This window comes from Thalassophryne amazonica, chromosome 16, assembly GCF_902500255.1.
Source record: "Thalassophryne amazonica chromosome 16, fThaAma1.1, whole genome shotgun sequence".
NCBI classification, from domain to species: Eukaryota; Metazoa; Chordata; class Actinopteri; order Batrachoidiformes; family Batrachoididae; genus Thalassophryne; species Thalassophryne amazonica.
Genome location: NC_047118.1, coordinates 40,998,782 through 41,025,221, shown reverse-complemented (window position 1 = coordinate 41,025,221; position 26,440 = coordinate 40,998,782). Strand labels below are relative to the sequence as shown.

General features: G+C 38.7%; 1 protein-coding gene across 3 annotated transcripts; it reads right to left on the bottom strand.

The window, feature by feature from the left end:
- Positions 1-686: 686 nt before the first annotated feature.
- On the bottom strand, positions 687-20,594 carry LOC117528108. 3 transcript variants are annotated; one of them, XM_034190666.1, is made up of 15 exons: positions 20,460-20,594; positions 15,621-15,746; positions 15,189-15,320; positions 14,936-15,037; positions 14,739-14,843; positions 12,245-12,370; positions 11,923-12,024; positions 11,383-11,487; positions 11,187-11,288; positions 10,081-10,218; positions 6,841-6,981; positions 6,578-6,673; positions 6,317-6,356; positions 5,687-5,741; positions 687-2,509 (listed from the first exon to the last, which is right to left on the bottom strand). In XM_034190666.1, the coding sequence occupies exons 1-15, from the start codon at positions 20,463-20,465 to the stop codon at positions 1,765-1,767; spliced, it is 2,121 nt and encodes a 706-aa protein (XP_034046557.1). In that variant the 5' UTR covers positions 20,466-20,594; the 3' UTR covers positions 687-1,764. The 3 variants fall into 3 exon arrangements, with proteins under 3 accessions (XP_034046557.1, XP_034046558.1, XP_034046559.1); XM_034190667.1 differs by having other exon boundaries at positions 6,590-6,673; XM_034190668.1 differs by lacking the exons at positions 12,245-12,370; positions 14,739-14,843; positions 14,936-15,037.
- Between the last annotated feature and the right edge of the window lie 5,846 nt (positions 20,595-26,440).

Here is a 26,440-nt window from a genome sequence, read left to right as displayed (position 1 = left end):
CAAGTGCAGGCTCTTGATACAGGATCCAGATCATTTCATTCAATCAAGATGTCTGATCAAGGTGAGAAAGTTTTAGCCTCCCTAGCAGGGAGAATTCTACAACTTGAGTCTCATACTCAAGTTGTGAGAGATCAAGAAGTTAGTGAAGACACTCATGACTTTATAGAGAGACATAAGAACATTCCATAATTTACATGATTTATGTGTATGATTATTCTTTAACTATTTTGATTATTATATTGACACCTTTACGGTGTCAAATTTCGCGCGTAATCACGTTCTCACTGGGGAGGCCAAGATTTCATTGTCATCAAGTGTTTGCCGGTGGTGGAATGGACAAGAAACAAGCAACTTGTTTGTAACATTGCGTCGTTACGGAGGTGAGTTCAACCAAAATATGTATTTAGGTGTTTAAGATAATCGTGGGTCTTTAATGTGAGTTTTATAAAAAACAAAAAAGCATGTTGCTATTAGGGTTGTGTGTCATGAACCGATTCTTTTCCGCTATCCTTAAGAAATTATTTGATCCATCGACATCAATAGCCTTTTTGCTTAACGATTCCCTTATCGGTCCTTCAGAGTGGCCGTTGTTTTTGGGGGTGTTTGTCAGGAAAATGATCATTTCTCTACATTGATTACACACCCTGCAGCAGGTCTGTATAATCAACCGTTTCTGCAGCGCAGCTTTGCTTTGAACCTTGAACCAATGAAGCAGTGCTTTGATCTTCGATATGCTGCTTTGTTGGTTATTTTTTTTAAATTTCACTTTATCTTAATTTTTCCCCGCTAAAACCCTAAAGAGCGTATGTCTGTGGGTACTATTTATCTTTTTTATGTTAAACCAACCTGTTATGGTCTTCTGAAACAGTTGATATTTTATAACTTAAAAACGGGACAGATGCTAATGTGTTAGCATGCCTATGGCATTTTCAATGTTAAAGTTAACATTAAGCTGAGCCATTATCAAGCCTTCCTCCCCAGCGCGCAAAGGATTCTGGGATACTCTAAAACCATGAATAGATCAGACCTACTCATTATGCTATTTATTATTAGTACAAGTGTTGAATGAACGCTGTTGGTGTAGTGAGTAAATGAGTTGTTATTAAATGGAGTTGACGATAATTATATGGTTCTTTTTCTTTATTTTTCTTGTAATATCTGATAAATATCTTATTACATGCCTGTTTATGTATCACGCCCTGTATCACGCCCCAATGTATCTGTATCAGCCCTCGGCCTCAAGTTGATACAGATACATTGGGGCATGATACAGGGCGTGATACATAAACAGACATGTAATAAGGAATACATATTAACTGGAAAACGTAAAATACGCTTTCCCAAAATAAGACATTTTTTCTTCTGTAAAAAACGCTTTACAAGATTTTCTATTCAGACAAAAATTAAGTCAAATTTTCTTTAAACAAGTCTTTTCTACTTTCTTACATATCCGTTTTTGCAGCGTAATAATAGTCTTAATCCAATAAAGTATGTATCATTATGCCATTCACATGACCCCTTTAAGAATCTGGTAGGTGCAAAAATCATTTGCTATTGTGTTCATTAAGCAAGAGGTCTTTCGATTTTAGTGTTGAGACGTTCTAAACAAACCGTCTGGCACTTCAGTGGCAGGGTCACAATTTTATAGCTCAATTAGAGGTCGTAGTAAAGAGAATTATAACTACCACGTTTATTAAAACATATTAAATATATATTTATATGAAGACATACTGACTGCACAAATACAGCCCCCTGCCCTCTCTCTCAGCTGAACTTTTCCCACATGTGATTCAGATAATCCAGCTCCTCCTGCAGACTCACACCCAGCAGACGGACTCTGCCTGAAAACTTGCTCTGACACGACTTCTTCAATTTCTGACCATTTCTCTCTGAAAAATACATATCGATTTCTTTATCAAAAGCCTTCAGCAGTTTTTCAGAAGACATCCCGCCAGTGTGTGCAGCAGGTTTCCTCTGAGTGTTGCTCATACTGTCCATAAACACCTGCTCTGACAGCTGTGTCATCTTCAGGGCATTGGCCGGGGCCCCTGCTCTGTGCAACCTGGCGAGGTCATGTCTCCGCAGTTCATTCATCGCACACAGGATAAATATGAGACAAAATTCAATGTCAACAATGTTTGTCATGTAATTGCACACCAGATTTTCCACTGACTTTTTGTTCACAATCTTCTTACTGGCCTTGGCAGCGTGGGCCCCCATGCCCCCCGCTGATGCCACCATACCAGCACCAACGACTGTCGCAATTAGTGAGGCGCCCAGGGTCACGGGAGCCAAGGCGAGTCCCACCACTGCCGTCATCCCGCCCACAGCACCCGTGGTCCCTCCAGCAATGCCTATGGTTTTGTTCTTTTTGTGGACTTTGTCCAGAGTGTCTGAGATGGTGATAAATTCTGAGATATAGTCCCTCAGCTTTTCATTGCGTTTCATCATGAGGAGGTTGTAGAGACGCAGAGCCTTTTTCACATCTGCAGCTCTCTCGTTACATTCTCTGTGTGGGCAAAATGACAGGATCAAAATCTCAGCTGCTGCATTTCAGATTTAATCTGAAAAGGTACATCAGAAAAAAAAAATCAGTTTGATTTAAATAACCACACTGGCGATTTTCACGATTTGATCCAGTATATAGAATTTTCATAGTTGTTACTTTCTGTCAACCTTTTGGAAAATATACAACTGAAATAGCGAGCAGATGGTAATACAGTAACTTTTACTATGTTTATTTTACAAAAAAAAAAAGAAAATCTACCCTAATGTGAAACTGACCAGAAAACATACAGCATCTTGACAACTCAGTTAAGAAAAAGGTTTTAGGTTCACTGTTTCAGTTATACAGTAGTGTTCAGAATAATAGTAGTGCTATGTGACTAAAAAGATTAATCCAGGTTTTGAGTATATTTCTTATTGTTACATGGGAAACAAGGTACCAGTAGATTCAGTAGATTCTCACAAATCCAACAAGACCAAGCATTCATGATATGCACACTCTTAAGGCTATGAAATTGGGCTATTAGTTTAAAAAAAAAAGGAGAAAAAGGGGTGTTCACAATAATAGTAGTGTGGCATTCAGTCAGTGAGTTCGTAAATTTTGTGGAACAAACAGGTGTGAATCAGGTGTCCCCTATTTAAGGATGAAGCCAGCACCTGTTGAACATGCTTTTCTCTTTGAAAGCCTGAGGAAAATGGGACGTTCAAGACATTGTTCAGAGGGAACAGCGTAGTTTGATTAAAAAGTTGATTGGAGAGGGAAAAACATATACGCAGGTGCAAAAAATTATAGGCTGTTCATCTACAATGATCTCCATTGCTTTAAAATGGACAAAAAACAACAAAAAAAAAACAGACGTGGAAGAAAATAGAAAACAACCATCAAAATGGATAGAAGAATAACCAGAATGGCAAAGGCTCACCCATTGATCAGCTCCAGGATGATCAAAGACAGTCTGGAGTTACCTGTAAGTGCTGTGACAGTTAGAAGACGCCTGTGTGAAGCTAATTTATTTGCAAGAATCCCCCGCAAAGTCCCTCTCTTAAATAAAAGACGTGCAGAAGAGGTTACAATTTGCCAAAGAACACATCAACTGGCCTAAAGAGAAATGGAGGAATATTTTGTTGACTGATGAGAGTAAAATTGTTCTTTTTGGGTCCAAGGGCCGCAGACAGTTTGTGAGATGACCCCCAAACTCTGAATTCAAGCCACAGTTCACAGTGAAGACAGTGAAACATGGTGCAAGCATCATGATATGGGCATGTTTCTCCTACTATGGTGTTGGGCCTATATATCTCATACCAGGTATCATGGATCAGTTTGGATATGTCAAAATACTTGAAGAGGTCATGTTGCCTTATGCTGAAGAGGACATGCCCTTGAAATGGGTGTTTCAACAAGACAATGACCCCAAGTACACTAGTAACCAAGCAAAATCATGGTTCCAAACCAACAAAATTAATGCCTTGCAGATGTGACGAAATCTTGAAAAATGTGGTTATACAACTAAATACTAGTTTAGTGATTCACAGGATTGCTAAGAAAGCAGTTTGAACATAATACGTAGTTTTGAGTTTGTAGTGTCAACAGCAGATGCTACTATTATTGTGAACACCCCCTTTTCTACTTTTTTTTTTTACTAATAGCCCAATTTCATAGCCTTAAGAGTGTGCATATCATGAATGCTTGATCTTGTTGGATTTGTGAGAATCTACTGAATCTACTGGTATCCCATGTAATGTTTCCCATGTAACAATAAGAAATATACTCAAAACCTGGATTCATCTTTTTAGTCACATAGCACTACTATTATTCTGAACACTACTGTATGTGTAAGAAAATGTTTGCCAAAAGCATCAATGTTAATTCCCTATACTTGGCTAAAACAATAAATTGCTGTCGTCTAAATACTGATTGTTAGCCTGCACGGTGGCAAAGTGGCAAGACCGAATGGTCCCCCGTAAAAAAAATGGTCCCCCCGGTCTGCCCTGCCTTCACTGCACGTGTCATCAGCTGCGGTTCTCCAATTATCACCTCATTTCTGCTTCAAACTGCACTCCAGTCATCATCTATCTTAGCGACAGATATCTGAAGCTTTTGTACAGCAATCATTTCCACATAAATTCAGCATTATTTCATCATAAAAGACAGATGAAGTGATCAGAGCGCTGCAGCTACACGAGCTGCTAGCTGATGCGTTCACTGCGTGTTGTCATGTCAAAGCGTCACGGAGTTTTGCCTCGTTTTCTGCTTAAAACTGACTTTAGAATGATTTAAGAGGTTTTACTTTGTCATCTGATGGTACATAATCACATTATTCCCTTTGATTGCTTTGGGTGAAGAGAGTCAGACTCAGACGAGCTGCTGTGGTCCCAAATGACGCATGCACAGTGAAGGCAGGCAGACTGATTTTTAGGGGAGGACCGTTCAGTCTGTCACACCGGGTTTTCACCGGCATGCACACATGCCACCATTGTAAATTGCTTTGAGCATCAAATGGAAGAGTACTGTAGAACTGCAGTATTCATTCATTCATTTTCTATACCAGCTTACTCCAATTAAAGGTCACAGGGGACCCTATCCCAGCAGTCAAAGGATGTGAGGTGGGTACACCATGTACAGGATGCCAGTCTATCACAGGGCCACATATAGACAGACAAACTCTTTTGCATACACAACTACAGTGACTTCAGAGTCACCAGTTCACTGAACCTACAGGAAGTGGGAGGAAACCGGAGCACCCGGAGGGAGTCCACTCAAACACGGGGAGAACATGCAAACTCCACACAGAAAGGCCACAAGTGGGAATCGATCCCACAACCTTCTTGCTCCAAGGCACCGTGGTGAACCACCAAGCCAGCCACTGCAGTACATTCAATAGTTAAATATACTTGAGTTTTAAAGTGTCACAGTGGCATGTCATTGACAGGCAGGGGTGGTGAACAAGTGGTTAAGTGGGCGTGTTTGCAGTGCAGAAGGTTCCTGGTTTAAGGCCACCCATGCCCATTCTCCGTGTAACGTGGAGTTGCGTCAAGAAGGGCATCTGGCAAATGCGAGTGAAATAAAGGAGAAGCCAAAGGGACTTACTAACGGTGTCTCATTCACATCAATAATACATAATAAGTCACAATCTTATAACCGAGCGGCCAATTTGAGATCTGTGATGCAAAGTCTTCTTACCTGATTTCATCTTCAATGTCCATGTTGTACTTTGATGGAGCCAGATAACTGGATTCTGTTGAGACACCAACATTGAAATAGGTGAACCACTGAGTACTTTGGTCTTTCACACAGAAAACAGACATTTTGGTGTGTTTTTGCAGTGAATATTTGTTGGGGTTTTTTTGGTGATGTGTTGAGGAGAAGTAGATAAAGTTTAGGCCATGTGGAAAACAGACCTGCAATCTACATTTACAAGTTAAACACAAGAGTTTAAAAGTCTCACAGTTCAGTCTGTGTATTCAGAAACTCACCCAATATAAGCCCAATTTTGGCATCAAATATCCAGTTTTATATCATAAAATAGGCAGAAAGTTATTGTTTTGTAAAAGATTTGAAAAGGGGGTTTATTTTAGAATGCATGAGCTCAGCAAAAAGGGAGATGCCAAAAGATTTGAATCTGTCCATGGGATGTTTTTAGTAACAAAAATGTTTTTAAAATAACTGTTGACCACTTTAACCTCAGAATATTATTTAAAAGAATGCTAAATCTTTTTTAAAAAATGTGTTTGAGTAAAACACAAAATGTAAATCCTTTTTCAGTTTTCAGGTTAATCATACAACATCTGTTTATAAAAAATTCATACTCACTTGATACTCTTTTCAACCATCGTAACATCCCTTCAATATCCTGAAATCAAAAGATCATTTTTTTGTCAAAACTATTTGTCGTAAATTGAAAGCATTTTACAAGAGTTTGTATTCAAAATCACTTTATTTTACAACAAAATGTACAATACTTGGTATTAAATCGATTATTGGTGCTAATATAATAGCTTTGTTTCGTAGATGAGTTCACTGGCAGAAATGGCCCGAGTGATGTTGTGTTATTTTTTTATGTATTTGTTTTACCTCAGGCCTTACCTCTGTATCCTCTGAGGCTGACTGAGGGGGAGGGAAATATGCACTTTGATATTGTCCAAAAAGAGGCGTTGATCTGCCTTGAGACTGCCAGTGTTGAAAAAGATTAGACAAATAAGCAGAAATATAACAAATATTTGCAGTAAGCCTGATTTTAGCTTTGCAAGATAAAGACGGAACAAGTTATCAATGAGTGTGGTGTGCAAAAGCATGTGTGTGTGTTTTAAATCAGTAGTCTGTTTTTTTCTTCTCACCATCCTATCATCATCATCATCTGAAAAACTGCGCACGGAGGGACGATAGCTGATCTTACTGTACACTGATTCTGTATCAGACTGTGTCTCTGTTGTAGGCGGAGCTGGCGGGTTGAATGTCGGTGGCCTTCGTCTTGAGATCTACAACAGAAAAGAAAATTAATGTGTTTATTAACTCTATCAGACAAACCAACATGTGTGGTTAGTGAATAAATAGTGAAAGGTGCACTCACAAAGAGCACGCTTTTGCTGGTGTCACTGGCTGAACGGTCTCCCCTAAAAATCATTCCCCCCTGCCTTCACTGCACATGCGTCGGAGCGTCAGCAGCAATTCACAGATTATCGTGTCATTTATGCTTAAAACTGCCTCATTTATGCTTAAAACTGACTTTAGAATGATTTAAGAGGTTTTACTTTGTCATCTGATGGTTAATAATCACATTATTCCCTTTGATCGCATTGGGTGTAGAGTCAGACTCAGAGAGTCAGACTCATGTGTGCTGCTGTGGTGTTCTGACCCCTCCGTCCTGAATTTATGTGGAAATGATTGTTGTACAAAAGCTTCAGATATCTGTCGCTGAGATAGATGATGACTGGATTGCAGTTTGAAGCAGAAATAAAGTGATAATTGATGAATCACTGCTGACCGATTTTTAGGGGGACCATTTGGTCGGCAACACCTGGTCAAAGAATCTTTGCTGACATGTTATAGAATAAGACAGGAAAAACCTATCATGAAATTTTAAAGCTCATCCCACACTGCTCTATCCTCAGCCAAGTCCTCTAACTCTTCCTGGGTGATCCTGAGATTTCCCAAGTCAATTGAGAAATATAATCCCCCCCCAGTGTGTCCTGGGTCTTTCCCTGAGCTTCCTCCCAGTTGGACATGCTTGGAAGACCTCCCTAAGGAGATGACCAGGGGGCATCCTCACCAGATGCCCGAACCACCTCATCTGGCTCCTTTCAATGTGAAGAAGCAGCAGCTCTATTCCAAATCCCCGGATATTTGAGCTTCTCACCCTGTCCCTGATTGTCCAGGTGTGTTCCACTTGTACTAGAGGTCAGAATTTCCCCATTCTGCCCCCCAGGAACACCCCTGAAATCAGAATCCCAAATCGTCAACTTGTTTGAACCCCATGTACTCTGAGTTCCCAATCCACCATGGTTGTTGATATAGCAACCACAGTGGAAAGATGTAGTTTTCAATGCTTTTTAGCACTTCCGTCTTTTTTGCGTCCAATTTATTGAACTGTGCACACAGTACTGTCCTACAGCTGTCTGTGGACATGTTGCTCCGTATGCCTGAAAGACTGCGTAAAGTGTTGTTTATCAACTGGTGCCACTAATACTGGCTAATCCCGTAGCTGTTGCTAGCAATGACTGTCTACACTGCACTACAAACAAGGCAGTAAATTAAAACACAAATGTAACTTCTGCACCATCTGTTGTCTTCCATAAGGTCTCTCTGGTGGACTGAATCTTTTTAGTAGCACTTTATAGGCCAAAATCTTGCAGGCGCCCAGCTTATTTTCTGACTTTCGGTGCTGTATGAAAAATAGAACACATTTATTTTGAGTGTGATGTCATTCCCATTTACGACTTCAGAGGAAAATGGAATGCATCATAAGCTCAAATACCCAATGGAGGAACCTTATTTCCACAGTGACCTTTCAGTCATTACCCAAAGCTGATGACCATAGGTGCAGATAGGAGTGTAAATGGACTGGTACATTGAGACTCTCGCCTTACAGTGAATCTATCTCAAAAGATTTTTAGTCACACATCATTGTGTGACTATGAGAGCTAAACTCAGTCACAAACTGTAGACTCAATGGTATCACAATTTATAAAACAGATGCCACAAGTCTGGTTGGAAAATGCAAAAAAACTAGTACAGAAATAAATCAATAGGAAAAAAAATCATCAGCTATTCATTCATTTTCTAAACCCACTTATTTCAATTCAGGGTCAAGGGGGGCTAGAGCCTATACCCAGCAGTCACTGGGGTGAGACGGAGAACTCCCTGGACAGACTGCCAGTCTATTGCAGGGCCACAAATAGACAGACAAACACATTCACACCTACAGTCAATTTAAAGTTTCCAGTTCACCAAACTTGCATGTCTTTGAAGTGGGAGCACCTGGAGGGAGCTCACACAAACACAGGGAGAACATGGAAACTCCACACAGAAAGCATTAGCTGGGAAGAGAACCTGGGCCCTGTGAGGGCCCAGGTTTAGGTTCGGAAGATGAAAGAAGCATAGTGCAGGGCTTTGAGCCAAGACACCGTGTCAATGACACTGATAAAAACACTTCCAAAGATGTATCTTTATGGAGGTGCATTATGGGTATAACTCCTTCTCTATGATACAACAGAAAAAAGATGGTTCAAATGTTGAACAAAATGAATTAGTTGCTCATTGAAATAATTCACTGTTTCAAAATGGTCAAAACGGTAAATTATGCAATTGCTTCAGATAATGATTCCTTAAAAAAAAACATTCAAAACAGTAAATGAAACAATTTCTTTGAGCAATGAATCATGGTTTCAAAACACTAAATGAAACACTTGATTTTGATTTTGCAAAATGATTCCCTGTATCAAAAATGCTGAAAAGCATCCCCTCCACCACACGCCCAACCCAGCATTTTAAATATTGTAATGGTGGCAGCTAGTGGGCAATGCCCCCTGGATGGATGGATGGATGGATGTTAAAATAAACCAAGAATTACAAAAAAAAAAAAAAAAAAAGTCATTTTTAAGAAGATTCAAGTCTTGGCCAATTTTTTCCCCCTTTATTCAAAGGCCATCTATCACCAAATTTCATCATAATCTGTGAACAACTGCTTGAGTTTCAGAGTCCATAAACAAACACGTGAACAGACAGACGGGCGCCACCCTCCTCTGTCAGGTAACAGCAGTAATAAACTGGAAAAATCACATTCACTCTTGATTAATGGACCAGGCTTTTCTATTCTGTGATTGGCTGGATGTCCTCAGTGGAAGCCAAAACTCAAACTCGGATATGACTGTAAGTGCTTCTATTATTCTTACAACTACTAAGTTACTTTTTCTTTACATTTCAAGAGTTGGGATCTGAGCTTTATTTCAAGCCTTCTAACTGCAAAAATATTCAATAATCACAGTATTCATTCATTTAATGCCTCTTATCGGGTTCCAGGTAAAGGTGGCTGGAGTGGATGGATGGATGGGTGGATGGATGTTAATTTTGTCTCTCACCGTATTTTTGTCTGGTAGTACGTGCAGGTATGGCCGGTCCTCAAGCTGACTGCACTCTGACATGCTGGTTGGTTGGTGCAGTGTGCTTTTTGATTGCCGGGCTGGCAGAGTGAACAAAGTTGAGTGTGCCTTTGTGATCTGTTGTGGGAACAGATATATATATATATATATATATAAATAAAACATTAAATCAGTAGTGCAGAGACTTTCTAGCAAAACATAGTTTGAATACTGTCAAGCCCCTTTCCAACTGCAAATTGCAAATTAAATATTTACTTGGACGATTTATAATATTTGCATATAAAATATAATTAACTTCAAAACTAAATATGCAAAACGTCATTCCCGAATGGAATACAGTTTTTGAACAGCTTTAGGACTGGAAACAACCAGCTGTATCTGGCAACACTGCCTGGAGCAAAAGTGGCCTGTCACAGACACACAGCATGGGTGTGCGCATAGAGGACATTCCTGGCCACTTGGCATGTCTTACAGAGAAAATAGGAGTCAACATTGCATTTTTGCGACATATGTCTCAGAAGTCAAAAACGAGCTACTTCAGCTCAACTTTTTGCTAAAAGCACAGGAGATCCTCCACAAGCAGACTTATTCGTGGCCCTTTATGGATATTTACTATGACACTCATGACATTTAACCCTAAAAGGTGAATCAAAATAAATGCATTTTTTTAAAATTCAAGCAATGTGACCCCTTTAAATACAAATCCATGAATTATAACTGTAAAATGTATGTTCTGCTAAAAATGCAGAATGCATTTAAAAAGAATCCTTTTAAATAAGCATGTTCAAATTCAGAAATACATGAAAATCGAGCGTAAAGTTGGATGGAAGCCCAGCCCTCATCTGCTGTCTCCTCTGAGGACTCACTGATCCATGACACCCACATAAAGAATGAAAATTAGGGAGGGACATAGTTTAGTATGCAATAAAAAAATGTAGCTTGCAAAGGAAACTGCATGCTCAAAAAAAAAAAAACTTTCCAAAGGCTGGGCCTCTCAAAGTTACGCTTTATGTTGACAGGCCTGTTTCATAACATTCTGTTCATATCTTCTGCGTGTTTTGCACAGGGGCAGGAAGTGTTCTCACCTGGTGATGCTCAGCGCCGTATACCACTGTGGTGCAGCGTGCTGGTAGGTGCATAGATCGAGCAGGGCAGGACTGGGCCCGAGCAAAACCCACATCTGAGGTCTGTAAATCCATGAGTCACTAACACTTAGCATGTTCCCTTCTCCGAGGGCAGATCTCCAACAGAGCTCTACAAAAATTATAGCATGTGATTTACCGCTTCATCATGAGCTGCAGATAAGTTCACCAGTTCTTTGTGGATAGGTGGCGAGGAGTGCACTCTGATCACAGAACATTTGGACAGCTGGTCTTCCTCAGTCTTCTATGCAAATATACACCAAAGAAAACATGTTCAGCATTTGGTCTTGGAGGCGAAACAATGTGATCAAATTAAACACATGGACTCAAAAAATGTCTCTTTGGATGAAATCGGTTCAATTATGGGCAGGATTTCCATCTAGTAAATATATGTAGCCCCAACTCAAACAAAATACATCCATGCACGATAATGTAATTTCATTGAGTTGGGATGGAATCCAATCCAATGAGTCAGTTTTTTTAGTGTATCACACAAACAAATAACTCATTGGATGAATTCAATTCAATTATGGGCAGGATTTCCATCTAATAAATATATGTAGCCCCAACTCAAATAAAAATATTGAGTTGGGGCTACATAAATTTATTAGATCGGAATCCTGCTCGTAACTGAATTGAGTTCATCCAATGCATCAGTTTATTGAGTGTGGGCCCTGACCTTTCCAGAACGTGCTCTGTCACAGTAGAGGGCAGGTGGAGGAGGGCGTGGAGGAGGCACACGAGGAGCAGCAGATGTTTTCTCATCATGGACAGCTGGAGGCTGCAGAAGATTAATTAAGATGAAAATGAACATCATCATCACTTTGGGTCATTCAGTTTGGTATTTTCTTCAAAATGTAAGTTCATCACTATTTCAAAGAGATTTATCTTTCTACACGCTGCAGTGTGAGAAAAGGTTGTGTTGTAAATGACACTACTCATTAAAGCTTGTATGAGCAGTAAAATAAATGATGTTATTGGGGAAAAACATGGACATTTACAGCTGGATCTGGACTTTCATCAGTTGCTGCATCTTCAGTGGAAATCACACGTTTGCTTTTTGGTGGACTGGGAGGAGGACGAACTGGAAGAGGAGTCTCATCATCTTCTGTGTTTTCTGAACAACTCTGAAGACAAACAATCGCAAAATAATCCCAGTAACTACGTTAACAGTGTTTCAAAGCAGCAACTAAAGAGTCAAGAAAAACAAACTAGAAAGAGACCTTGGGGTGCACATTCCTCTGCCAATGTAGAACAAGTAAATTGTCCATAAGGTCAAGGGACACAACGGTAAGTTGGTATTTTGACTGTTATCCTATGTTATTTTCACCAAAAGTTAACTCCTCAAAGGAATAAATAGTTGAGACCTTGCCACACCTTTGAGCAGCTTTTATTGCCATCGAGTGAGCAATTTGAGTATTTCAGGACTTCTGATACTTTTCCTAATTGACACCCAAAATTCAGTAAAAACTGGCATTTATAAATGTCAGAAATGTATGTTTTTCTTGGCAGGCAGAGCTTTGACCTCCAAGTATTAATGTATAAAAATTTTGATTTTGAAAGTTTTGCAGGTCTTACGTTTTAGGATGCGGAAGGTTTTGCTGTACAGACAGATGGACGGAAGGACAGTAGTTTCTCTTGGCAAGAGCAACTTACAGTCATATATATACGTATATATATATATATACATATATATATATATATACATATATATATATATATACATATATATATATATATACATATATATATATATATATATACATATATATATACATATATATATATATATATATATATATATATATATATATATATATATATATATATATATATATATATATATATATATATACATATATATATATATATATATATATATATATATATATATATATATATATATATATATATATATATATATATATATATATTACTTTGAAAGAATACATGTGGATTACATGTATGTATGTACATACATTTGGATTACTTGTAATCTGATTACTTTTGGATTAAGTAATCCTACCCAACCTTGTATGTATGTATGTATGTATGTATGTATGTATGTATATATAAAATCTGTGCAGCTGGTTATCTTTGGATTTTAAGTTTTTGCAAATTTTTTCAACAGCGTATCAATGTAACTATTTTTATGAAAAAATGGGGGGGGGGGGTGCTTGGATAATAACCATATACAATTATTATTATTTTCTTTATGAGCACAATAAAATATAAAACCACAACAATAACATAGAATTCTACACCCACAAAAACAACTAAGATTAAATGTTTTGTCATAAATCAAGACTATGAAAATGTTTATGTAATACACAGAGACTCCTTGTGGAGAAGGACCCAGTAAAGAAAAGTCACTGTTTTACGCAATGATAAAGATGCGTACAGAGTTAAAGAATGCCTATTTTAAAACTAAAGTGTACGAACTTTGCAAGTGAGCAAAGGGACACCAAGAAGGATTTTCGGCTGATGAAACAGCACACACCAATGCCACAGCTTAACAGGCCACTTGTTCCAATAGAAAAACTTGAGGAACACTTCTCTGAGCACTTCAGTGATCACACGTATGAGCCACAGCCTGAACTAGAACAACCCAACCGGAGGGCTATCCTCATATGCTACCACCGGAGGATGCACCTACTATAGATGCAACAGCACCAGGCCGTACAGAAGTAGACAACAGCATAAAGAAACTGAAGGTCAGGAGATGTATAAGATCTATGCTGAACAACTGAAGTACTCACGGTCAGCAGGACTGCTTTACCATATCTTGCTTTTCATTGATTTCATATGGTCCTGCGTTCAAGTGCATGCATAAGAGGGACCTAAAGTCACTGACGGAGAACTACAGAGGGCTGCCCAAAGTTCTATCTGGGATCATTGTTGAGAGGATCAGGGAATCATACAAATTCATCTTTCTGCACTTGCAGTTTAGCTTCCGAGCAAACAGATTGACTTCTCGTACCATATATACATTGCGTCAGCTGCTCAAAAATGCACGGAAATCAAAGAAACCAGTTTATGTGGCATTTGTGGACTTAAAGGCTGCTTATGATTGGATTCCAAGGGATGCCCCGTTCAAGTGTCTAGTAATTCGACTGAAGTCCCCCAGCTGGTGTCTGTACTACGTGCACTTTACACTGGCACGAAGGCATATGTAAAAGGAAGCAAGCGCCTTTTTGAGACACTGGTAGGATGCCACCAGGGAGCACTAGAATCCCCTGTCCTCTTTAACATTTATATGAACTCTGCCCTTTCTGGAACGAGTTTGAGACCTCTGATTTACCATTTTGATGAGAGTAATGGATGTGAGGTTAACCCCGTCAGGAGTACCCCAAGGCTAGTGCTGTGCCTCATGGGAAAAATGATGATGATTTGTAATATTCAAGAAAATCCATGAGTCGCAAACACTCAGCACGTTCCCTTCTCCGAGGATGGATCTCCAACAGAGCTCTGCAAAATTTATAGCATGTGATTTACCGATTCATCATGAGCTACAGAGAAGTTCATCAGTTCTTCATAGATAGGTGATGAGGACTGCGATCTGGTCACTGAACATTTGGACAGCAGGTCCTCCTCAGTCCTCTATGCAAATATACACCAAAGAAAACATGTTCAGCATTCGGTTTTAAGGAGAAGGTGAAACAATATGTTCAAACTAAACACGCTGGCCTGACCTTTCCAGAACGTGCTCTGTCACAGTAGAGGGCAGGTGGAGGAGGGCGTGGAGGAGGCACACAAAGAGCAGCAGATGTTTTCTCATCATGGACAGGTGGAGGCTGCAGAAGATAAATGAAGATGAAAATGAACATGATCATCACTTTGGATCATTTAGTTTGGCATTTTAATCAAAGTGTAAGTTCATCACTATTAAAACTTGTATAAGCAGTAAAATAAAAGATGTTATTGGGGAAAAACATGGACATTTACAGTTGGCTCTGGACTTTCATCAGTTGCTGCGTCTTCAGTGGAAATCGCACGTTTGTTTATTGGTGGACTGGGAGGAGGATGGACAGGAAGAGGGGACTCATCGTCTTCTGGGTTTGTGTCTTGTGAACAACTCTGAAGACAAACAATCGCAAAATAATTAACAATGTTTCAAAGCAGCAACTAAAGAGCCAAGAAAAACAAACTAGAGGGGCACTTTGGGGAGCATATTTATCTGACAATGTAGAACAATCACTGACCTATGCTGCAGGTAAAAAAAAAATTAAGAAAAATTAAAAAGTGAAAAGTTAAAAGTGAAATAAAAATTCTCCACACATCTCACAAGCATCAGATGAGTATTTTCTGTCTAATCCTATTAACAAATAAGTTAAAAATAAAAACATGACGCAGTAGAATATGTACAAATCAACTCACCACTTCTTTCGTTGTATCATCAGTTTCCTCTGTGTTGTCACACTGCGTGTTATGTTGGATTTTAGTCTCGGGATGAGGTTGAATCTTAAATGTAACCTCTGATTGGCCTTCGTCTGACAGAGGAGACTAACAAAAGAAATATATATCTTCAGACAAGCCTGTTCATTGGGTTAGGCTGAGAGAGCTGATTTCATATTTTGTGTCATACAGACAGTATTACTTGAGCTCAGCACCCAAAGTTTAGACACATCATCGAAGTGATAGCATGGCACCTGCAAGCTACTAGCTGACCTCTCTATTTAGGTCATGAGGTCATCCCATGCAGAATTTTACCTAAAATGGGGTGGAGGCGGGGGATTTCACACTCCATTCGCCCTATTGACTTTGCAAATCCGGCAAAACCTCAGAGAGGTCACCGCTCTGCGAGATTTCAGTAACACTGAGAACTGCATTGAGACACTCTGATCACGCTGCACTTTAACTGTTGCACACGCACAACACCATTAACATCGCAACATAAAACTATTTTTATATTGTGCCTAAAACTCTTGTGAATATATTCTCTGGGTTTATAGACATTGTTATTGCGTTTATTTTATGTAAACATGCGAGAATCACAGGCTGTCTCTCCATTATTTTCAATGGGAGCTGCTGTGAGGTACAGTAATGTTCAAAATAATAGTAGTGCTATATGACTAAAAAGATTAATCCAGGTTTTGAGTATATTTCTTATTATTACATGGGAAACAAGTAGATTCAGTAGATTCTCACAAATCCAACAAGACCAAGAATTCATGATATGCACACTCTTAAGGCTATGAAATTGGGCTTTTAGTAAAAAAAAAAAAAAAAAAAAAGTAGAAAAGGGGGTGTTCACAATAATAGTAGCATCTGCTGCTGATGCTACAAACTATTACTATTATGTTCAAACTGCTTTTTGAGCAATCCTGTGAATCACTAAACTAGCATTTAGTTGTATAACCACAGTTTTTCATGATTTCTTCACATCTGCGAGGCATTAATTTTGTTGGTTTGGAACCAAGATTTTGCTGGTTTACTAGTGTGCTTGGGGTCATTGTCTTGTTGAAATGAATCAAATCAATTTTATTTATATAGCTCCAAATCACAACAAACAGTCCCCCCAAGGCGCTTTATATTGTAAGGCAAAGCCATACAATAATTACAGAAAAACCCCAACGGTCAAAACGACCCCCTATGAGCAAGCACTTGGCGACAGTGGGAAGGAAAACTCCCTTTTAACAGGAAGAAACCTCCAGCAGAACCAGGCTCAGGGAGGGGCAGTCTTCTGCTGGGACTGGTTGGGGCTGAGGGGAGAGTATCAGGAAAAAGACATGCTGTGGAAGAGAGCAGAGATCAATCACCAATGATTAAAAGCAGAGTGGTGCATACAGAGCAAAGAGAGGTGAATAAAAAGAAACACTGGGTGCATCATGGGAACCCCCCAGCAGTCTAAGTCTATAGCAGCATAACTAAGGGATGGTTCAGGGTCACCTGATCCAGCCCTAACTATAAGCTTTAGCAAAAAGGAAAGTTTTAAGCTTAATCTTAAAAGTAGAGAGGGTGTCTGTCTCCCTGATCCGAATTGGGAGCTGGTTCCAGAGGAGAGGAGCCTGAAAGCTGAAGGCTCTGCCTCCCATTCTACTCTTACAAACCCTAGGAACTACAAGTAAGCCTGCAGTCTGAGAGCGAAGCACTCTATTGGGGTGATATGGTACTATGAGGTCCCTAAGATAAGATGGGACCTGATTATTCAAAACCTTATAAGTAAGAAGTAGAATTTTAAATTCTATTCTAGAATTAACAGGAAGCCAATGAAGAGAAGCCAATATGGGTGAGATATGCTCTCTCCTTCTAGTCCCTGTCAGTACTCTAGCTGCAGCATTTTGAATTAACTGAAGGCTTTTCAGGGAACTTTTAGGACAACCTGATAATAATGAATTACAATAGTCCAGCCTAGAAGAAATAAATGCATGAATTAGCTTTTCAGCATCACTCTGAGACAAGACCTTTCTAATTTTAGAGATATTGCGCAAATGCAAAAAAGCAGTCCTACATATTTGCTTAATATGCGCATTGAAGGACATATCCTGATCAAAAATGACTCCAAGATTTCTCACAGTATTACTGGAGGTCAGGGTAATGCCATGCTTCTAAGATTTGTGGGGCCAAGTACAATAATTTCAGTTTTATCTGAATTTAAAAGCAGGAAATTAGAGGTCATCCATGTCTTTATGTCTGAAAGACATTCCTGCAGTTTAACTAATTGGTGTGTGTCCTCTGGCTTCATGGATAGATAAAGCTGGGTATCATCTGCGTAACAATGAAAATTTAAGCAATGCTTTCTAATAATACTGCCTAAGGGAAGCATGTATAAAGTGAATAAAATCAGTCCTAGCACAGAACCTTGTAGAACTCCATAATTAACCTTAGTCCATGAAGAAGACTCCCCATTTACATGAACAAATTGTAATCTATTAGATAATGGCATGCTCTAATCTCTGTAATAAAAATTTATGGCCAACAGTATCAAAAGCAGCACTGAGGTCTAACAGAACAAGCACAGAGATGAGTCCACTGTCTGAGGCCATAAGAAGATCATTTGTAAAGTTCACTAATGCTGTTTCTGTACTATGATGAATTCTGAAACCTGACTGAAACTCTTCAAATAGACCATTCCTCTGCAGATGATGAGTTAGCTGTTTTACAACTACCCTTTCAAGAATTTTTGAGAGAAAAGGAAGGTTGGAGATTGGCCTATAATTAGCTAAGATAGCTGGGTCAAGTGATGGCTTTTTAAGTAATGGTTTAATTACTGCCACCTTAAAAGCCTGTGGTACATAGCCAACTAATAAAGATAGATTGATCATATTTAAGATAGAAGCATTAATTAACAGTAACAAATTATTGGTTGAGTTAATAGGGTTTCAAAAAGGAATAGTTTGCACCATGTATCATGCTTAGTTATCACGTTACGCGGTAACATATGTCACATGTCAGAGAATTCAATGGACGTCAACATTATTTGACCTTTACTTTGGAGACCAAACATTCAACACAGTCAAAACTATTCCATTTCTTAATCCAAGTAGCTCAATCAACAATTTGCACCATTTTTTACTAAAATTGGAGCAACTTTAACTTTTAACCCCTGTACAAACTGAAACTGGCCTTTGTCACCATTCTTAATGTTTTTACCCCATAACTCCATAATATTCAGTCATAGATAGTCCAAAATACCTTTTTGGAATCTTTATGATCAAACAAATAATGTGGTATAGTTTTCAATATGATTGGAGCATGTTTATATTTTAACTCCTGAGTAATTCTTCAATTGACCCCTACTTGGCCGCCTATTGAAAATTCAAGTGGCCAGTGAGCGATGTCTAAGGAGAATTTGTGCTGGATTTGGTGCTTGTATCACCATGTGAAGTATTGTTTCAGTTATTTGCTGCACTAAAGTCATGGGGTCCAAGGTCAGAAGTTTGGTTTATCTGTTTGTTACCCTACTCCTCCCACCTTCTTTAGTCAATTTTCACCAAATTTGATATGTGGATGATGGACAACTCCAGAATGGCCCTGAAAGTTTGTTTTGTTTTAGTAAAGGTCAAAGTGATTGGAGCCAAGATGAATAATAAAATAATAACACTGGTCAACATAATTTTTCTTGCATGGAGTCTTTCAGTGGATTTGGGGTAATTTGGGGGGCGCTGAATCCAAATCTTGTGTTAGTTTTTGCCAATCACATCAAGTTTTTGAGATATGAAAACATATTTCTCGTATCAAACAATGAAGCAAAAGCTGCAGTCTTGCACACTTCTTCAGCACCATACACAATATTACTGCCCTTGTTTTTGCGAACCTGGTTTAAAAACTATGCTTTTGAAGCTGCTTTTGTGCATGATTAGTGGCGTCAAACTCTTGAGTGAATGAGCAACTTTTACATAATCCATCAATATGGAACAATGAAATGAAATGTGATGTGATAGAGGAAATGTGAGCTCAGATTCAGATTCAAAGCAATTCAGTTTGAAAAGTTAAAAGTAGTCATACAAACTGTTTATATATTTGTTTGTTTGTTCATGATTTTCTTCAAAAATTATTTGAGGATGAAAAGTTTTCCAGCATATTTCCTTGGATTTTTCAATAACCTATAAGATTTTTGCATGGGGTGCACCCAATCATTTTTGGACCAACACACCCATGGGCGCACCAATGAGCACAGTTATAAGATAACAAGATTATAAGATATGGATGTTGGGTGTGAAATTGACAACTGTGTCTGTTGTACACTTAAAATGATGCCCACTGCACTGTGCGCTGCTTGGCAACACTTTGTGTCAGGTGAAAGATAGGGCCCTTTGTCTTTGCTATGTGCGTGTGGCTTCTTCTGCTCTGTTTGTATGCATTAAATACACACTAAAACCAGGTCATGGATGGCACTGTGGTTTTTGCACTGCTGTGGAATAACAGCATTTGAAGCACTTGAAGTAACTAACTCTCCAAGCACTGCCCTGTTTTGGCACTGGTCACTGGTTTGGCAAGTTATTCTGTATGAATGTCATATGGCTTCCCTATTGTATTCCACATGTATTGTGAAACTTCTTAAAGTACAGACGCTCACATGTGAAATACATGCATACACGTACAAATTACATATGACCATGAGAAGAATTTTCTGAATCTCTGATAACAAGGAGAAAGTCTAGTTTACACAATGTGACCAAAACTACAAAAAATAAAAATAATAAGTGAGAGTTTTCAATCATTTTTAAAATATATTTGATTCTAAATATTTAGTTGTAATAAAAATATTCTTACCATCATGTTCCACTTTGGTCACTGGTATCAGTCCTTTTTCTTTTAGTTTTCTGTTTTGTTTCTGATTGTTGTACCAACATGCAGCTGAGCGTTTCTACCATGTGTTCACATGCTTGTTAAAATGAAGATGTCCCAGATACCTGCTCCTCCCTGTCCAACTCCTTCCCTCCCCCTTTTGCTCTCCTGCAGTGTCCTATGTTTCATCTGTGAAGCCTTTTTTTTTTCTTCCAAAACCTTAACATGTGAATACCAGCATAAGACCAGTGGTGTGTGAGCAAATGCATATGTGAGGCATAATTGTAAAGCGCTTTGAGCGTCTGATGCAGATGGAAAAGCGCTATATAAATGCAGTCCATTTACTATATATATATATATATATATATATATATATATATATATATATATATATATATATCTCAGAGGCATGCTCAATAATAAATGCTTCTCTAATCTAATGTGATCTAATGTAGCAGCCCTCTGGAGTATATAATTTTCCATCAGTACTGAGACTGTGAGTAATCATATCCATTCAGATTATGAGGACATGCAGTGCATTTTCCCCGTTCACCTGTCTTATGGTAAGAAAATAACAGTACAAGCTACAGATTGATGAGTCCACATTTAACATTTTACAACACTGTAGAATCTGGTTCAACAAGTGAATTTTGATTTGATTTATTTATTTATTTTTCTCCACCTTGTAGTTCTTTCTTGCTGTGAAAAGTACTCCCCGGCCTAATACTGGGTTTAGTGTCAGTTGAGTGATAGATTGATGCACGAAGGAGGTGTATACATACAATTTGCTTTGTTCCACAAATGTCACTCTGTTTGTGTTCTGTTGTTGGAATGTCGTTTGGAACTTCTCAAGCAAGTCCAGTGAGAATCTGTTTTTCAAACATGCCTGTGAATGTTTTCAGGCTTAGTCACGTCCGGAAGCATGGTTTGTATAATGGTGGTTTGGATAAGTGCTGGAAAGGATATACAGCAAGGTTAGGGTGATAGAGGATGCAGGTGGTCATATCCTGACAAGTGAGGAGAGTGGGTTGTTAGGGTGGAAGGAATATTTTGAGGAGCTGATGAATGAACAAATGACAGAGAGAGAGAGAGAGAGAGAGAATCAGATAGATAATGTGGGAAAAACTCAAGAAGTGCAAAGGATTAGTAAGGTTGAAGGGAGGACAGCTATGAAGATGATGAACAGTGGAAAGACAGTTGGTCAACATGACATTCCTGTGAAGGCATGGAAATGTTTCCTAGAAATGGTAGTAGAATTTGTAACTAGATTTAATAAATTCTTGGAAAGTGAAGAGTAGAGAAGAAATGTGCTGGTTCCTGTTTTTAATAACAAGGGTGATGTGCAAAAGTGCATGAACTACAGAGGCATGACATTGATCAGCTTGAAGTTATGGGAAAGAATAATTGAAGCAAAGCTTAGGAAAGAGGTGGAGATGTGCAAATGAGCAGCAATATGGTTTCATGCAGAGAAAGAGCACTACGGATGCAATGTTTGCTCTGAGTACTGATGGAAAAGTATAGAGAATGCCAGGAGTTGCATCATATGTTTGTGGACTTAGAGAAAGCTTATGACAGGGTGTCAAGAGAAGTGTTGTGATACCGCATGACGAAGTCACCAGTCAGTGACAAAGAAATATTATTGTTAAAGAAATATTTCACAGCAAGAAGATTTGGAGGCTGGTGGAGGCAAATACAGGACCTGTGTCTTCTTCAGGTTGATGTGAAGACCAAGTTTGGTGTAGGCTTCGCACAAGGTTGCAAGCATTTTCTGAAGACCTTCTTTAAAGGATGACAAACTGCTGTCGTTACTGGAAGTCCACGAGCGAAGTGGTGGTGATTTTCTTCTTGGCTCGCATTTGGCTGAGGTTGAAGAGCTTTCCATACATTCTGTACATGATGTCAATAAATGGTGGTACCTTGTCTTTGATCAGATGGAGGATTCTTCCCATGTAGATGATGGAGTGCAGTGGAGGCGATGACACAGCCCTGCTTTACTCCTGATTGAACATTGAAGTGCCAACTACCAGAACTGTGGCAGACATGTCATCCTGGAGAAGCTTCATGTTCTTTATGAATTTCTCTGGACAGCCATTTTGCTCAGGATCTTCCACAGAAATGGGCATGACGTGCTGTCAAATGCCTTTGTCAAGTCAATGTAGGAGAAGTACCTTGGTTGGTGTTGCTCTCAAGACTTTTCTTGCAATTGGCAGACAGTGAAGATCATGTGTGTGGTCTCTCTTGATGGATGGAAGCCACTGTGTGTTTCATGAAGGATGTTTTTAGCTTGTAATCACAGACTGTTGTTGGCAATCCATGCAAGAACCTTTCCTGCATTAGACAGCAAGGAGATTCCACGATGGTTTCCACAGTCAGACTTGTCTCCTTTGCATTTGTAGATGTGACACTCATTAACTCTTTTTCAAAACACATTATAAAATGCCTATATACCATTTAAAAAGCACAAAACAAATTACAGGGTTACTTACCTGTCACTTAAAAAGTCATAAATAAAGGTTATAACTGACCTCAGAATAACTTTGGATGTGAAAAACTTGATTTACGTTCTGCCATTGATAACTACACTTCACAGCATGAATGGCATCTCTGGCACTGTTTATTTCTTGTCTTAGAGGTACAGATTTCTATGTTAGTATCGACTATTCTTCTAAAAACTAGAAAACAAATTGTGGTGTACCTCAGGGTTCAATTTTAGGTTAAGGTTGGGAAATGTCATCAGGAGGTATGTCATAAATTTGCACAGTTGTGCTGATGATATACAGCTGAACAATGCTGTGTCTCCTGATGACCCAGGGCCTGTTGATGCCCTTTTTAACTGTATTTTAGATAAATACATCATTGGCAAGGAATTTTCTACAGCTCAAGCAGAACAAAACTGAAGTCTTGGTTAAGAAAGAAAATCATTGCAAAACTGAAAACTGTAGCATTAAATCCATATCAACAATCAACTAGAATCCAGGAGTTATCTTTGATGCAAATCTCAGTTTTGTACCACAAATTAGAAATTTGAGGAAAATGGTAAATGGGCTGCATTTATATAGCACTTTTCCATCTAAATTAGAAGCTCAAAACACACTACAATGATGCCTCACATTCACACAGACACGACGATGTCAGGATGCTGCCATGCAAGACGCTCACTACGCACTGGGAGCAACTTGCCCAAGGGCCCTTAGTGATTTTCTGGTCAGGCTGAGGTTTGAACTGAGGATCCTCTGGTCTCAAGCCCAACCATTAGACCATCACCTCCCCTTGGCATGATAAAATGACATTTTATCATTTGAAGAATATTGAAAACCCAGTCCTGGATAAGCGGTTGACAATGAGTGAGTGAGTGAGTGAGTGAGTGAGTGAGTGAGTGAGTGAGTGAGTGAGTGAGTGAGTGAGTGAGAAAATATTGAGAAAGTCAGACTATTCCTCTCTGAAGCAAACACAGAGATATTGATTCTTGCTTTTATTACCTGCAGAATTGATTATTGTAATGGTTTTCTTTCTGGTCTTCAAAGCAAGTGATCCAATGTTTAAAATTCACACTCATTAGTGGTGCAGCTTAGCTAAAATTCCCATAACAATTGTGCATTTTGATAATAAGCTGTGTAATTCTTTATTGACCCCTGTAGGTCATTAGAGGTCAGCTCCAGGATGTCTCCATATCTGAAAAGAAACAGCAGTTAATTTAGAATATGTCTGCCAAATATGATGCTTTTATCACAGAATGCACAATTGTTTTGCATTGCACTAACTGTGAGCTAAAATGGACAAAACAGGGACTCATTACAACATTTGATTCCGATGGAAAAGCATTTTTCAGCCAAATTTTGTATCAGTTCAGGATTTTTTAAAGGTTGGATGGGGGGTGGATTTGTGAATGAATTTGGAATTTTTAGGTGCCATTTCCTGCATTTTGGTGCATATTTTGCTAGAAAATACACCAGAGAAGAAAAATAACTTTATAACCTGTTTTTTATTCATTTGAATTAGTATTGTACGAGTCTTAAATGTGAAGCTATGACGTTATGATGACAAGTAACAGAGAACATTTCAAATGTGTGTGACTAAAAAAGTGAACACCCTTGCTACACCTTGCTGAATCGTGGTCTGGTACAAATGCACCTAGATGAGTCACTCGTTGCATAGAAGGTTCAGAAACAGCATTCAGTGGCTGCTTGTGCTTCTGTCTGTTGATAATGACACTATAGTCAAGTCAAATGTCCTTGTGCATGTACAGGAGGAGTCCATTCAAACGGTCCTCCTGCATGGTTGATCTTAGTACCAACTTCACTAGTTTGAGAGCAGAGTTCGCCCTCTCCACCCCTGCACTTGTCACTCGAATGAGAAGGAGCAGGTGCATGATATGATGGATATTTGGGAACAGCCGTTGCAATATGACTGCTATGGTAATCTGCAAGCTCAAAGGCTTTGGTAAGGAGCATCCCCCTTCTTTATCCCCACTCTGACCTCTGAGGATAAGGAATCTGATGAAGGCAAGTCTTCACTGTATGCCTCCTGCAGCATGGTGGTTTCTTCATTCGCGATTTGTTCTACATTGTCAGGCAGCAACTGCAGACCGTGAAGTGCCTTGTCTGTTAGTGCAAGGAATTTGGACTCAAACTGTTGGAGGAGTTCATCCAAGAAAGGTATAAAGACTGCACAAGAGTTAATAATAACAATCTGTTTTTGTCATTATATAAAACAAATAATGAGTTTCTATTTCAATGGAATGAATATTTAACTCGGTGAAAGCTGGAACGTACCATTCAACTCGGCTTTGTTTCATTTCTCATCTCATGAAATATTCATTCCATTGAACTCATAAACAGTCATTATTTGTATACTATATCCACAGCGACTGCTGTTGGCCTCCGTCACAGGCAAGAAACAAATAGAGGTTCACCTGGAAGACAGCAAAAAACGGTGGGCTTCGCGTTGAACACAGAAGGCCATTTCCAGCCTTTGAATCCCATTTGCAGTTTTCATTGTTGCCTTTTTTTGTAATCCACTTCCAATTACAATTCCTTTTGTAATTTTCAGTAATCCACATTTTGCAGCTGCCGAGACCTGTGTAGCCTGTTTGTTTGTTTTTTAAGCTATTAACTTAAATAGATCAACATAACTTGAATACCTTTATTTGTTCTCTGTAGAGAAAAAGAAGCAAGGTGTAGCGGCATGCATTTTCTGACAACCCACATTTTGCAGCCTCCAAGTAGGGGTTAGCACAAATATTTTTAAATACCTCCTTAAAAATATGGAGACGGTTATTATGAACAACAAAATGCAAATCATAGACCAAACAATCTAGTCTAGCCCCCCTGTACATACCCCTGAAGTCAACCCCGACCCCCCAAAAATCATGCATTTTTCACTGCAAAATGTTCCTGTAATATTATTTTTGTGTGTGATAAAAGAAAATGCTGCTAAAATTTCTTGACTGGTTTACAGGCTCCTTAATGCAAAGGCAGCGTTATGAAGTGAAAAATGCATGATTTGGGGGGTTTTGACTTCAGGGGGTATGTACGGGGGGTTAGATGAGTAGATCATTTGGTCAATAATTAGCATTTTCTTGTTCATAATAACTGTCCCCATATTTTTAAGGAGGTAATACACCACAATGTTTACTTTTTCAAAATAGTACCACCCCCTAATAGAAAATAGATGGATGCAGTGGGTGAAGGTCACCTCAAATCCCACAAGCACACCTTAATTATTATTTCTGGTGACACCCCTGTATGGAGCTAAATCAAGGCCAAAAGTTTTGTAAAGTTAAGTGTAAGATATATATTTTTCAGTTTAAATAAATTTTTGATTCAGCTCTGTAATTTTTTTGATCAAATTAAATCAAGGCCAAAAGTTTTGTAATCTGAAATTTAAAAAAAGATTGAAAAAATTAATTTTGAAACTGAAAATTAAAAGATTTAATTTGAAAATAAAAAAAGATTAAAAAATAAATT